Raw genomic sequence first — 15,875 nt, forward strand, 5'->3', positions numbered from 1 at the left:
ACACACCAGTACACTTCTTCTCCATTCCTCAGGTGTCCTCAGACCCTCAACCTAACGTCACTCACTTCGATTTCCAAAGCCCTAAAAACGCAAAGTTCCTGACCATAAGTGAAAAACTAACCAATGGACAAAGAAAACTTTGAAAGACCTTCAGACACCTTTGGAGAGCTATTGCTCAAAGCCACTTTTAAAGTGAGAAGAAGGTCTGGCTCTTTGGAAACAAAATATTTTAAGAAATGATAGGCGGGTTGAGACTTTTGCACAGTATTTAACATGACGTGTAAAACCTACTACAGGAAAGGGTACTAAGAATCTGAAATGAGTCTACAGATGTAATACAAGATAGCCTCAGACCTGTGAAACTTGCTTCTCTGACTTTGTTGAGACACTGATGATTAACTTCCAGGGGAAGTAAAGTGAGCATGAACCACAGAACATTCACAAACTGTGACAACAAGAACCACATTGATAATCGCAGAAAATTATCTCACATTTTGGCATTCAGCTTCAAGAAATACCCCCGACTCCAGAAAGTCAGCAGTCCAAACAGAGTGACTGTGCATCTTAGATAAGTGAAATGAATCCCACTTTGTGCCACAGCCTGATAAGACGGGCGCTGTGAGTGAATCACAAAATCTCTGCTGCGCCACTGCCTCGGAGTGCAATAAATAAGAAAAGCCCTGTGCGTCAGAGAAAAAAAAAAAAACAGGTGAATTTACAGTGATTACTCATGGTGCCTGGTCACTCTGCATCAGCTCGCCGCGACATGATGATCCCCGCTTGAGCTGGTCTGCGGCTGAGGCGGCGGTGGAAGCATCATAACAAATACAGTGTACATCTCATAACAGCTAAACTCACCTAGATGGGTGTTGTAGCATCAATAATAGGTACACTGACTCATGTATTAGTCAGTACGCTGACTCATACTGGTGCTCTCCTAAAGAAAAAACAGTCTTGCTAGAGCTATAAGTCATGAATTTTAAAGAAGGACAAGTTTGCTCATTTTTTTCCTTCTACTAATTTTCTGCTTTGGCAATTATCTATCTATATATATATATATCTATATGTTTGGTGAACCCCATATTCCTATGCCTCCAGAAAACCCCTTTCCATATGGTGGAGTTAACAGTAGGCAGAGAGGTGGGCTCTCTGCTGCCTCACTGCTAGATTAGACAGGCCTTTACTTGCCCTTTCTTATGTCTTAGAGGGCCTTGCAGTCAAAACAGCTGACATCATCACAGAGGAAGCTGGGAAGATTTACCGCAAGGTGAGACTTAGGTTAGAAAAATGTGTTTTGATCCCCACAGGGCCAGAGGAAGGGCCTTTCCAAAAAGCATGCCAATCAAGGGTAGGTGATGGTTCGGGTTTGCAAGACCAAGCAGACGTCATGTAGAACCGGGCCGTGTGGTATAAGTGAGGGTTAATGTTGGTGGAAATAAGAATGATGTTGATATTGAATATAATGGACAATACACAGCTGTGATCTGGCCTAGCTTCAAAATATTTATGCGATATCAGGGCAAGAGAAGCACCGTCTAGTCCTGTCCAGATGGTTTAAAGCTGGAGCGTCTTTATTTCATAAGACTATACTGCCATCCTGTGGTAATGCATGATTGCTGCAACATACACAAAAACTCCCAAAGCTGAAAGCGTCCACATTCCGATGACGTCGGTCAGTTTTTGATAAACTTCACATAATGAATCTTTATTGAAACATCGTTGCTTTTTAAAACCATATAAGACAAAGACAACGAGTCTGAGCACACTGGAGAAAAGCAACACCCAGCATGGTGAGAGCGTAAAAGGTGTGTGTTTTTTTTTCTCTGTTAATCATCCTCTGCTGGAAATCGACGTCCTCTCGGCTCTCGTTGTTTCGTTAAGTGCATGTGGTTGACAGTTTTATGAAGGAGGGGCTTCGAATGTGCAGCAATGTCAACAGTTTGTTCTTCCTGGTCCCCGTTTGTGACATCAAAGCTCTCCGTGTGGACTCGCGGTTGCCTCAGATGCTTCCGACTCCTCGGCTGTATCTAACATAGGAAAACTTATAGAATTAATCACACTGCAGTCAGTGAAGCACACAAAGTAAACATGTTGCTTAAATAACATCCTCACATCCTACATTACTACTGAAAACTTGTTAGAATGGGTATTGTGCTACCTCATGCCAACACTCATCCTCACCTGGCTGTTGTGTTTGCACACACTCCCCATCTTGCTCCTCGTAGCCTTCAAAGCAGATGCACGTGTAGCTGCCTTGATTGTTGACACACTCCTGGTGCTCTTTTGTGCACACTGGCTCTGACTGCGAACACTCATCCACATCTGGCAAAGATTTAAATAAATACATTAAAAAAAAATAAATAAAAATCAAATATATAGATAAAATGTATAGAGAAGTTTTTCATGGGTGCAACCCAAAAATGCATTATCCTTACAAATGTGACATCAGTTAAGGGGAACTAAAACAGACTTTCCAAGGGTAGAATTAAGAGGTTCTGTCCATCCACAGCAGTCTGGAGCTCACAATATCTTTTTTTATTACAACAATTAAAGACACATAAAGGGAAGATGTAAATATGCAAATATAAAGTGATCTAAAGTTAAGCCTGCATCCTACTGTGATGAGAGACTCATGCTTACAGTATGCACATCAATGACATGTCATAGGGCGAGAGGCAGGGTCCACCCTGGACAGATCGCCAGCATGGAAGCACTAAGAATTTACTTCCAAGGACTGCTTCTTTTGGCTTCATTTGTATTAAACTCAAAGTGGAGACTGATACTTTAACGTAGTGTCAGAAATCTTTCAAATAGTGAATAATACCTGTGCAGGTTCCCTCTGTGTCTTGGTACCCGCTGGCACAAGCCTGGCAGTTATCGGGACCGGCTCCAGTGCAGCCGGAGCAAACTTTATCACAGGCTTTGAGGAACAAACATACCGAATAAAGTTAGATAGGTCTCACAAAACTGTCAGTAAATGGATAACAATCAGACATTGTAATATGAAACACCTAACAGCGATAAGTTCACTGGAAGCAAATTTCCACACTGCTCCAAAAGCTACTGTTTGGCATATGACCTCTTACCCTTGCAAGAGTAGGAACCTTCTGTGTTGAGGCAGTACTGATCTTCTTTGCATGGAACAGGGTCTTTGGAACACTCATTTACATCTGCAACACATCAGACAGAGAGCCATCAAACAGGCTGGCAACCACACAGCGCCATCTGCTGATCATTCTTTGTGTGCTTTACCACAGAGTGAAAACACAAAAAAATGTGAGTGTCTGCAGATTAGATCTCAGGGGCAAAACTGGATGTTAATGGTGGAGGTCAGAGGGGAATGGTTTGACAAAATTAAAACCTTGGCTGGACATAAAAAGTATTACCTCTGTGGTTATCAACTTTCCCTGTTAAGCCAGGCGTTTTGATTCAGGCTCTGTGTGTACATATGCTATACTGTATTCCCAAAAAGATAGGAAATTAATTTTGATTGAGTGAATGCAAAATGAATCATACTATATAACTATTTAAAAATGGCAGTTTATAAAACTGTCACGTAGGTTTTCATTTTGACCGACCTGAGTTTTGTTTATAGGAAATGCTTCCTATATAACACTTAGAGGGACTGAACTAGCATTAAATCCACCTATTAATAATGATGAACTGATGATCATCACAGTCAATAGGTAATGCTAAGTCTTCACATGGGTGTGTTTGGGGCAGCCCATCAGTGCCAATATGAAATTGCGATCATATTCAGTATCAGTATTTTCCAAGGTTTTCTGAACATTGTGGATACTGAGGACTTATCATTTTACGACACCAAGTTATGACCCCAACATCTGAATGTTGCCGCAGAAATTGAGACTCGTCAGACCAGGAAACATCTTTCCAAACTCCTAGTTTCCAACTTCTGGTGAGCCGGTGAGAACTCAGATTCCTGTTCTTAGGTCACAGGGGTAGCACACGGTGTGGTTTTCTGCTGCTGTAGCCCACCTGCTTCAAATTTCAATGTGTTGTGCGTTCAGAAATGCTCTTATGCATATCTTGGTTATAACAAGCGGGTATTTGAGTTACTGTTGCCTTTCCACTCGCTCAAAGCAGTCTGGCCATTCTCTTCTGAACTTTGGCATTTTCATCAAGAGAACTGCAGCTCACTGGACATTTTCTATGTTTCAGACCGTTCTCTGTAAACCTCAAAGAGTTCTTATATGCATCATATATATGATATAGATCATTATATTTTAATTGTGTTCAAAAACATTTTTCTTCTGGCTTTATCTATTGTGGGTGCAGAATGAGGGTGAAAGCAAAAATGTTTGACTATTACACTGCCTCAAGATTCACCTGTGACCATTCAAAGAGCAGTTGGTGCCCGTCTCCAGGGGAACCTGATCAAATGGACATCAGTCACTCTCCTGACAGTGTCAAGGTCCCGTTTTGGTGGAGGCTTTGCTTACAGAAGGCAACTTTGTTTTGTAACCAAATGCCACAACACAATGTGTGACTATCAAATACAGCAAGAATCACCATGAAACTTTTGTAAACAGGTAAAATGTGACATTTCCATCCTGGAGAAGTTGAAACGCTTGGATCCAGACACTTCCAATGTTGTAAAGTGAGACGGCTTTTTCCTTTGACATTGAGCAATGTATATTCTTAAATTATGAACTCCGGGAATAAAACCCGTTTGACCTATCCCACTTGAGTTCTATGAGAATCATACGTGCTGCCTGCAAACCTGATAACATAATGGTTGTGGACCACTATCAGTGTCCCATCAAAGTCAAAGTTATGGACTTTGGCCTATCATGTCATGTGTCCGCAGTAGTTCCTCGTGTCTGTGCACAGGCTCTTTGGTACAGGCCACCAGAGGATATGCTTCAGATTCCATTTAATTATTGAAACGTGGTCTCTGGGCTAAATAGCTTTGGAGCGTGCTACGAGGCTGCTGCTTTACCCGGGTAATCCGGTTCATCATACACACTCAGGGCCAGCCACCAGGCTATCCTTGAGACTGTCCTTGAGAAAAAGAAGAAAGCTGCAGTGTTCACTGCTGAATATATTTAAAACAAAAGAATAATTTGAATATCAGACAGGACTCACCCACAAGAAACCCGACACTTAAAGCTTAAGTGTCTTGTTGACCTGATTGAAAATGAGAACAGGATGCCACAGTGATCAGCATTTGTTGGTAAGCCTGATTAAACTAATGCTGGACTTGGATGCTAACCGGCGGATCGAACCCTTGGATGTTCTTGGGCATGCCTTCTTTGACCCCAGCCAAAAGGTCAACATTCATTTTCACACCACACATAGCAGCGGTAAATTTCACACCCTGACCTCTTGCAACCCACTACAGGTCCCCAACAGGTGGGTTGGGGACCGCTGACGTATAGGATCTGGTTAAGGCAACTTAACACACACCTCATTTGATTGTAATTACACTAGTGTAGCATTTTAACGAAGTATTGAAGTAAACAGTCTTCCAGCCAACCCAGGTGGCCTTGCATGGAATGGGAAGGAACAGTCTAAACACAGTCGTTATCAGGGTGTTTTTGTTCGGCTCCAGCCTTGCGACCGCAGCTGGCGCTGAAAGGGTATCCACATGAAGTGATGGTGCTTTTTACTTTAGTGCGAACAGCTCATATGAATTTCAAAGCAATTCTAACAGTCCAACACTGGTCTCTAAATCTCCCGTTGGAGAGCCGTTAGCTTCTCCATGATGTTATCAAACTTGCGCCCTGTAATGTTGTCATTCTTGTGCTCAACCAAACCTACTTATTATGGCGTACGCCCCCATAATTTGTGTACACAGCCAAAAGAGTGTGTGTGAGACACTGGAAAATGTACATAAAGGAACGAATCAAGCAGGGGTTGGCAGAGGTACGGGTGAAGGCGCGTCACCCTGCTTTAAAGTAGACATGAAACACCACGTTTTAGTTTTAGTCTCATTTTTCCACTGAGTTATGATTTTAAACTCTTAATTCTTAAATCCAGGCTAATAGACAATGTTAAACCTATGACAGTTCTTTAAAGTAGGACTCCATGGTGTATAAATTGGCCTTTATACATGTAGCCTTTTAGTCCACTTTTAGCTTGACATGGCCATTAATCTCACTTCATAATATACCCCTCAGACTGCTTCAAGCCTTCAAGAAGGCAAGATTAACTCAAACAAACAACCAAGGTATGCAGAAGAGCATCTCTAAAACAGCAGATCAAACCTCGGAGAAGCAGAAGACCACACCGGGTATTAGCCAAGAACAGAAAACTGAGGCTAAATTGGACGAACCTGTGCTAGCATTCTGACTTGTGCTACTAGCATCAAGTTTTAAAATGAACATAAATGTACTTAAAAATAACATTTTCAAGAATTTACGAGGTCTGGTACTGTTCTGAGTTTAAAATATAACTAACCCGTCCATTATTGGTTGATTTCGCAACAATTTGTGTAGTCAATAAATTGTTATGAAACAGCAAAAAGATCGGAGATTTGCAGGTTTATCCAACCAGTGGTATAATAATCAAAGTTGGAACAATGATGGAACCCAAACAGCAAGAACAATAGCTCAGATGACCTCTTTATCTGAGTACTTTTGTTAAGAGAATGTCATGTAGCATGGAGAGCCAGTACACGTTGTCTTACCTACACAAGTTTCCTGGTCGTCTTCCTCCCAGCCTTCCTTGCACTCATCACAGTCCTGATTGTTTGCTCCAGTGCAGGTCTTGCAAGAGAAGTGACATTCTGCAGAAGTGAAGACCAAATTTCCATCAGTACGTTCATGTTGGTGATGAGTTTCTGGTGCAACAGCAGGTAACTTATTTAGTAGGGGTGGGGGAAAAAAAATCGATACTGTGTAGTATCGTGATATTTTGTTTGCTAATAATGTATCGTTACAGGGACAGCAGAAATCGATATTTTGTTACAAAAAAAGTTTTTGTGGACTGATCAGCTCCTTTTTCTGAGCAAGAATCCTGACATTCCTTCACTGTCCAAATGTGTTTAACTTTTTTTTGGCACCAACATGACAGTTTACTTATTTTAATTTAAGACATGTTTTATTTTAATTAAGTTTAAAACTTTTTTATTTAACGTAAAATTATATTTTGTTTTAATTTACTTTCAAATTCTTCAGTTGCTGAATGGGCTACATAGTTTTCATAAATTGCATAGTTCAGAATAGCTATAATTGTACCAGATGGTTGCATTCAGTTAAGTTGGACTAGACTGTAATACAAACCGTTCAGTTTGTCAACAATAAAACTGACTGAAATGAGAGAAAGACTGAGAGTGAGACTTTGATATTAGATAAAATGAATATTGATAAAGTTTACCTTTATGTACAGAATCTGAATATCACAAAATATTTAAAAAAAAAAAATTTTTATATCGTATCGTGCGTTAAGTATTGTGATAATATCGTATCGTGGGATGTATGGTGATCCCCACCTCTATTATTTAGGTAAACTGAGTTTTTTATTATTTATTTTTTTTACCTGTGCACAGAGAAAAGCTGTCGTTCCTCACTTCGTTGAAGTAGCCGTCGATGCAGTCTAGGCAGAACTCGCCCGTATAACCGTGGTGGCAGCTGCACTTCCCGTTTCCCCCACGGGTCCCGTCTCCATCGCACGCACCATTCCCGTGACAGGGTCGCTCAGAACCCCCCACACAGGCTTAAAAATGAAGACAGACAAATTATTTTTGTGCTTTTAAACCAAATTTTACAACTCGCTCTTGGGATCTCTCTTTTTCTGTGCACGGTAGCTTCTGCAGCTTTTTTGGTAGATTTTTTTCTTTTTAAAAAAACAAAAAAAAACAAAAACACTCAATGCCACTGTTTTTCTATACATAGTAATACAGAGACCACTGATGTTTGAACACTATAGTTCAGTAATGGTAATGTTTATGTCAAAAACTCTCACTAAATATAAAAGCATCTTTCTTTAAAGGTCCTGTGGCACAACAAATAGAAGATCGGTAATGTGTGAAATCATAAATTTGTATTACATCCTTTTTCCTCATGTGTTGCACTTCTGTAGGTGGTTGCCAAGTAGTCGTTGTCCATGTTAATTTGGTTTGAAAGGAGGCTCAAATACGGCTGATAAGTTGCAAATATGGCCCCCCACTCTATACTGTCCCTGACTCCTCATCTCACATCTTAGTGAGCCTCATTTTAAAGTGATGTCAGTATAATAAGATGTGTGCCACAGATGCATCGTAAACTGTTTTGTTAAACTGCCTTTAAGATGTCAGGTGTAACATTGCTCATGACATAGCTCATGTTTAGGGCCACTTGCACACACACCGACATTTATTCCTGAGTGACAGTTGGGTGAAGACAGGAGGCGCAAATTAGAAATGGACTGTTTGCAAGTAGATGTTTTACAGATCTGACGACTTGGGACAGCATTGGAAAAATGCAAAAGTTGTATGACACAAGCAACCTGTTTTCATAATAACATTGGAAGCCCTAAAATTAAGATGAAACACGGGGGGGGGGGGGGGGGGGGGGGGGGGGGGGGGGGAATAACTGGAGCACTGGGGGGTGTATCTGTAAATTCTCACCATTGCAGTCGGGTCCAAATGTTCCCTTTGGACAGCACACTTTGATGGTCTCTATGCAGAACCACTTGTGCAGATCGGGATGTTTCGTTTTCCTGTGTTGCAACAGGAAAACAAGGCAGGAAGAGACGAGGTTTAACAGCAGGTTAACAACGCAAACAACCCTGATCAGCATCTGCCAGCCTGCCTGACCATGTGTCCATCACTCATTAGGTCCCCTTTAAAATCCAACCACGTCATTTGCATCAACCCACCTCTTGAACCACCAAGTCTCGAAATGCTCCTCGTGCTCCTCAACCATGTGGTTGCACTCAAAGCTGCTGCTGTCGCACAGCCCCTCCACGATCTCCATCAGCCGAATCTCGCTGGGGTGGAAGGAAAGCAGCAGACGAGACAAGTGCACAAGTTAGTTTGAGATTGTAAACATACATCTCAAAATGTACAAGAAGATTTATATTTGCATGAAAAGAAAAGAAAACAACTTCATTTGATGGAAAGCAGGTCTGGTGAAAAGTAAACAAGTAAACAGCTCAGATCACAGGACCTGTGGCAGGGTGACCTGTAGGCTGGGCTCTTGGCTGTCTCACCTCGTCTCATATTTAGACAATTTCCTCTCCTCCCAGGCTGTGTTTCCTCCTCCAAAGTTCTGGTTTGCTGTTCTCTCGAAGCCCTGACATACAACGCAGACATTTTAATTTTTGAGCCCAGAAATAAGAAGGACCCTGCACTGAGTAAAGGACACCCAGGCATCTTACATTAGACTGACGTATGTTCATGTCAACACAATGAAAAACAACACAAAGGAAGAAGGTCTGCAAACGCTCACTGACCTTGTTGAAGTTCTCGGTGATTTGCCGGCAGGTGTTGCAGGCGCTTTTTAAATCCTTCTTGGCGTCAGTAACTTGACAAAGTAAGACAAGAGTTAAGCAAGACAAAAGGCGCAGCAGCCGCAGCTCTGGACCGGTGGACAGCATCTCAGCAGATCAATTCACACAATTTCATATCAGGAGACGAGCGCTCCAGCCACTAGCACGCAAGCTTTTCACTGATGTTAAAGTGCTGCAGCGGTCGGACACATCTATGCGAGGTGTTCCTAACATTAGATGAAAAATAGCGTTATCTATGCAAAGCGTGACAAAATGGTATTTACATGTCGGTTACATGGGAAAAAAAACAACAACCCTGAAGCGGTTCTAGTTTTCCGCGTCAGCGTCTTAATCGAATTGTGGCTTGTGGTGATTGGCTGTAACCGCCTGTCAATAAAATGGAAAACCAATCGTGAGTCGCCACGCGCGGGACAATAGAAAAAAAAAAACCCATCCCCACGTGGAAAATTCAGGAAGCTCGCAGGTAAATTCAAAATAATTTTTTTTCATTTTTTTAAAATTAGGTTTCAATAATATTTCTCAAAAGCCCTACTAATAAAAACCCCTCAACGTCTTAGCCAAAGTAAAAGTTGCATCGTTCACTTCCTGTGACTGCCGGAAGTGAAAACTAGCCTTTTCTCTTTTTTTTCAGCTGTCATGGCTGAAAAGAGGACTGTTTTGGGGCTACCACTGTTGTTTTTATTAGCTTCCGTGGCTCTCTTGCATTTATTTATTTGCCCGTTCACTAAGGTTGAGGAGAGCTTCAACTTACAGGCGGCACACGACCTTCTGTATCACAGACTTGACTTTGACAAGGTAAGCATGCAGCCATTTGATGTGTTAATAAGCTAAGTGGACACAGAAAGCACCCGTGGATGTAAATAAAACATTCGTAATATTCAATTTCCCTTTTTGTCATTTTAAAAAATAGAATACCATTCTTACGGCCCTAAAGATGTTAAATATAAGGTACATTATGAAAAAAAAATGTGACAGCTGCGGGTACAGTTTAAATCCTACTTTTGATGTAATGCTACGTCCCAAACATTCTGCTTGCTATTGATGCTTGCTATAAAAATCATACACACCAGTAGTTTGACAGCTATACTGCGGTGTGGACTGTTCCATCGTAAACCTATAGCTACAAGAAAAAAATAAATGTGGTCTTATCCTCACCCATTCACGTCACAATATTAGAAAAATACATTCATTCACAATAAAACAAGAGAACATAACAGGAGCTCTGTTGAAACATGGGGAAAAATATGACCAAAACTGAGGGACAGGGTGGCTGAACATAGGTATACTGTTCCTATTTAACCTGATTTATTGTAAGGCAAAACGCACTACACATAAGCACATCATGGGAGTAACTCGACCCTACTGGGAACTACGAGCTTTGATGCCAGGGTTGGGGATAAAATCAAAGCCTCAAACAAAGAGAGACCTATTGGATTTATGCCATGGAGGCCACCAATAACTGTGGTCCTAATGAGGACTAATATTAGGGTCACTAAATTTTGTAACTGACTAGACTTGACCTACAGTGTTGGCTTTCAGCATTAACATTGCTTTGCAGTTCTTTTCTGCCTTCATTGTAGTGCTCTGATATATCACTATCAAGATTTATAAGAAATTTAAAATTTAAAAAATCCAAAGAAGAGACTGGAGAATCACCTTTCGGAGTATTGATGTTGCATTGCATGTACACCAGAGGGCACTCTGAAGCTAGCCTGGCAAAACCTGTTTGAAATGCCACAAACTCAACAACCAGCTGATCTTGTTATGACAATAAAACATTTTTAAACAGAAATGTCTTATAACCTTCGTAAAGACTCATAAACAACTACACATAAACAGATTTCCCTGACATTTATTATGTTTTGTGTGCCTGAAAGAAAAACAATAAGTTGATATATCGGAATTTTTAAATTACTCAATATCAGTATCTATTGGGCTTTATTCTGTTCTGTTGTGGCATCAATGCTTTTGTTCTATTTTATTGTTTATTACAATGTTGCTTATCACAATATATTACAACTTGATAACATGCAGGACTGTTGTGTTCCCTGTGATGAGGGTGTCCTGAAAAATAATAAGTCAAGAGCACAGTAAGCAGTCCTGAAACTTAGGACTGGACTAGGGCTTAGGAAACTTGGACCCCCCAAAAAGGAAAAACAAAAACGAACCCAATAGACAGCAAAAATATTTGCAGCAGTCTTTACAGCTTGTGATATTTTTAATTAGGTGTTCACTACAAGATGAACTACACTACATGGTACAGAGCTGTCAGTAGTATCCTTCCACAGATGACAGAGTAACTGTGAGAATGACTTAAAAATACATTGCAACACATCTCAAATTTGCATGAGAATGCCTGAATGTTGCTCAATTTTACTAGATAAATCTTCTCTGGGAAGATTAGACAAAGGTTTACCTTTATAAGAAGCATGCACTGTACAGTGTAGGGGGTGAAACAATGCTGTGAAGACATTGTAAAGCACGGTGGAGGGAGGATCATGGTTTGGCTTTTTATTTTTGTTTTTTTATGGTCTGGATATCTGGACATGCAGAGAGTAATAAATTCAAAATTCAGTCAAAAACATACATACAGTAAAATACTGGGGCATCACTCCATGATTTGAAGCTTAGAAGAGTCAAGACAATGAAAAACCAACTATAGGATGATTAGAAAGAAGAAATCCATGTTTTAGAACAGCCAAGAGAGTCCTGACTTTAACATAACAGAGATGCTTTAGACAGTTTACTTGTTTGTTCTGATAAAAAGGGAGAAAAAAATCCATGACATCTGGGTAAATTCCAGGTCTTGCTTAGGGTCATGTGATTTGATTGAAAGCGAGAGATTAGATTGTTTTATCTACTCTTGTTTTTGAGCTCCTTTAAATCACTTATACGGTGATTTAAAGGATTTTAAATCACTTATAAATCACATTTATAAATTTTAAATCACTTTAAATCACAGTGATTTGTGGCTGTATAAGTCTTAGAAAGTACCTTTTTTTTTTTTTCTTTTCAGTATGACCATCATGAGTTCCCCGGTGTGGTGCCGCGGACTTTCCTTGGCCCCCTCTTCCTCTCCACGCTCTCCTCCCCTGTTGTTTTTCTTTCTTCCCTGCTGGATGCACCAAAATTCTACACACAGCTTATAGGTAGCGTACCATCTCACTTTTTGTTGTTTAGTATCCAAACCACTGAGATGTAAAGGTAATTAAAAGCTCTAAAGAGATGTTTAATGTGCTGTTCTTTCTGCACAGTCCGAGCTTCCCTGGGAGTGTGCGTCATCGGTGCACTGTGGCACATGCAGAGAGAAGCAAGGAGGCAGTTTGGCTCCACAGTTGCAGACCTTTTCTGCCTTATATGTGCATCTCAGTTTCATTTAATGTTCTACAGCACAAGGACACTGCCCAATGTATTCGCCCTGCCATTAGGTAACCCATCAGCTCTCATTTGAGTTCTAGTTTCTTTCTTTGTTATTTTTGGAACTTAAATAATCGAGCATTATAATGATGAGTAAAATTCTCGGCCCAGTTCTTATAGCATTCACATCATGGATGGCTCAGAGATATGGCCGGTTCATCTCCCTGTCTGCTTTGGTCATCATTGTGTTCCGGTCAGAGTTGTGCATCTTTATGGGCCTCATGTTACTGATGTCGCTCCTGAGCAGGAAGCTGGGGCTGCTGCAGCTGCTGAAATATACTGTTCCTGCTGGGATATTGTCATTAGGTTAGTGGTTCATCTATAATAAATACAGTGTATGTCTAACAATATTAAAAACGTGCTGATCACTGTTTGTGTTTGCTTTCCTTTGTCTCCTGCAGCTCTGACAGTGGCTGTTGATACCTTCTTCTGGAGGAAGCTCCTGTGGCCTGAAGGCCAGGTTTTGTGGTACAACACCATTCTCAACAAAAGTTCCAACTGGGGAATATCCTTTGATTTATTCCAGCACATCCTGTTTGCTTAGCTGTTTGATAGTTGGGAAACTATGGGGGGGAAATGACAACCACAAGAAAAACACAATGTATTAGAAAATGTGACATTTCACTTTATGGAAATAGTAGGAGAGGATAACTGTTAGAGTTAGGACTTTGTTGACTGTGGAAAAATTACTTTCCTTGTTGGACTGAATATTTCAGTCATTTTATTTGTATTGCACAATTTCACAGCAACAGATTTCTTAGTTTATAACTGTTAATTTAATAAATGTTTTAGTTTCATGGTATCTTAAAAGCGTGTTGATGAACAGCATGTTGATGCCCTTTGTTAAAATATTCCTGTATGAGTCCAGTCTCCTTTAGCATTCTAGCTCAGTTAAAACTCAGGTAATTTTATGACATTGTTGTTGGTTTATTGTTGGTTGGTTATAGCAGTCCTTGACTATTCTCCCCAGTAAACCTCTCCATTTCTCTGGTACTTCTACTCTGCTGTACCTCGCGCCCTGGGCTGCACGCTGTTCTTTGTCCCCCTTGGCCTCCTTGACAGGCGAATGAGAGCACTGCTGCTGCCCACAGTGGGCTTCATTCTGCTCTACTCACTGTTGCCCCACAAAGAGCTGCGTTTCATCATATACACTTTTCCCGTGCTCAGTTTGGTGGCTGCGCGTGGTTGCTCTTTCATGTAAGCTGAAACGTACGGCACCTGTCCTTATATTGAAAGAAGAGTGAATGATCCTAAAAAGTTTCCTTTCTCTTAAAATTGACATTGAAATTTGGAGAGCTGAAGCTGTTTGTCATGCTTTTTACTGTTTTGTTTGTTTTTTCCTCCTTCTATGTGATTTAGTTTGTGCAACTACCAGAAATCCTGGATATACAAACTGGGTTCTGCATTTGTGGTTGGCCAGCTGTTGGCAAACACGGCATACTCTGGTATTTGCCTCTATGTTTCTCACCACAACTACCCTGGAGGCAGAGGAATGCAGGAACTACACCGGCTGTTGCCAGCCTCAGCAGGTTGGAATCACATCAAGCTTTTTTTTTTCTTTCTGAAGGGAGCGCTCACACAGTTACATATTTAAAAGTCTGTCAGAAATGCAGGAGATAAAGAATCGTGGTTTTCTAGTGAACTCTCATTGTTGCTGTCTTTCCTCAGATGTATTTGTTCACATTGACACCTACACTGCTGAGACTGGAGTTTCACGCTTCCTACAACTAAACAAAAACTGGAGGTTGGTGTTTTATTTTGATCTGAAATCTGTCCACCAATCTTCTTTTTTTTTTTTATATATACAGTTTTAAATTTTCTATTTTTTTGTGTGTGTTTTGAGTTAAGCTTAGAATTCAGAAAAAAATTTGGCCTCACTTCAGTTTTCAGTATCTGTATTGTCAGTTTTAGCTTTTTTCAAATATTATAACATGGGTAACATTTGGAAATGGGGAAATTGTTACAATCTCAGAATAGGTACTGCAGTACAAATACTTTGGAAAGGCAGGTCAGACATGCTGGACCTCAATAAACATGTCTGTGAAAGCCTTATGAAGCAGGTTACATCATCAAAGTGACAAAAATAAATACAGCTTTATTTTTTATCTTAGCTTTTTAAGTAAACTTAAAATATTATTTTAAACATTTTTAACACTTTACTTCCCGTTTTCAACAGATATGACAAACGTGAGGACTTGAGCCCCACGAGCCCAGCTATGCAGATGTACTCGCACCTATTGATGGAGGCTAATGCGACCAAGATAGAATTACTCCAGGACACCCATCAGCCTCTGACCTTCATAGAAGGTTACCGCAACATTGCCTTCAGTGTGTTTCACTTCCCTCCTGTCAGAGTGCACTTGGAGAGAAAAACTGTGCTGATGGAGAGAAAGGCCATCAAAACAGTGACTTAAACAAGTGTTGGATTTTTTTCTTTAAATTTGCTGACCACTACTGTGAAACCAGTGCTTTTACAGAATAATAAAAAGTATCTCTCCAGGTATCACATTTCCACTACAAAAGATTATCAGTGTTGCATTAACATAGTCATGAATCTAAATCTTATCTGCTCTCATGCAAGGAAACGAGCTACCACACGTTCTCCGTGAAATTATTTTGTCTTCTGAATAAATCTTTGTATTATTATTTTTTAGCTCAGAGGATAACAAAAAAAATAAAGTTCACTGAACACTGGAGATGCTTAAAATGAAGTGAAAACATTGAATTCTTGTACTCGTGTGCCTTAAGGCTCCACACTAAACACCAGCTTTTCGGTCTCATTGATAAGAACAAGACTACGATATTGTGTAAGGAAAACCTTTATTTACAAATGACTAAAATTTGCATGTTTCCAGTCTCAATGCTAAAACATTTATGAAATTAGGTTCAGAAGTCATTTAATATAAAAATGTACAGTACATTGTTTTACTCAATAATAAACCCATAATTTAAACCCCTGGACATAAACTTAAATTGTGCTTGAGAGACAAATTGTATATTCCAAA

General features: G+C 40.3%; 2 protein-coding genes across 2 annotated transcripts; one reads left to right on the forward strand and one right to left on the reverse strand.

The window, feature by feature from the left end:
- Positions 1-1,725: 1,725 nt before the first annotated feature.
- Positions 1,726-9,717, reverse strand: creld2 (CRELD disulfide isomerase 2). Its single transcript, XM_085376050.1, has 10 exons — positions 9,397-9,717; positions 9,154-9,236; positions 8,821-8,931; positions 8,570-8,661; positions 7,501-7,677; positions 6,650-6,748; positions 3,087-3,170; positions 2,825-2,920; positions 2,182-2,322; positions 1,726-2,027 (listed from the first exon to the last, which is right to left on the reverse strand). The coding sequence occupies exons 1-10, from the start codon at positions 9,538-9,540 to the stop codon at positions 1,969-1,971; spliced, it is 1,086 nt and encodes a 361-aa protein (XP_085232176.1). The 5' UTR covers positions 9,541-9,717; the 3' UTR covers positions 1,726-1,968.
- Positions 9,718-10,089: 372 nt separating this feature from the next.
- alg12 (ALG12 alpha-1,6-mannosyltransferase) lies at positions 10,090-15,556 on the forward strand. Its single transcript, XM_085376185.1, has 9 exons — positions 10,090-10,248; positions 12,470-12,602; positions 12,708-12,881; positions 12,982-13,176; positions 13,272-13,377; positions 13,846-14,067; positions 14,230-14,399; positions 14,539-14,614; positions 15,047-15,556. Exons 1-9 carry the CDS (start codon positions 10,090-10,092, stop codon positions 15,282-15,284), a joined length of 1,473 nt encoding a protein of 490 aa, XP_085232311.1. The 3' UTR covers positions 15,285-15,556.
- The last annotated feature ends 319 nt before the right edge of the window (positions 15,557-15,875 follow it).

Source organism: Diplotaxodon limnothrissa, linkage group LG17 (genome assembly GCF_057381915.1).
Source record: "Diplotaxodon limnothrissa isolate DT_005_m linkage group LG17, D_limnothrissa_male_GT1.1, whole genome shotgun sequence".
In the NCBI taxonomy this organism is placed as follows: Eukaryota; Metazoa; Chordata; class Actinopteri; order Cichliformes; family Cichlidae; genus Diplotaxodon; species Diplotaxodon limnothrissa.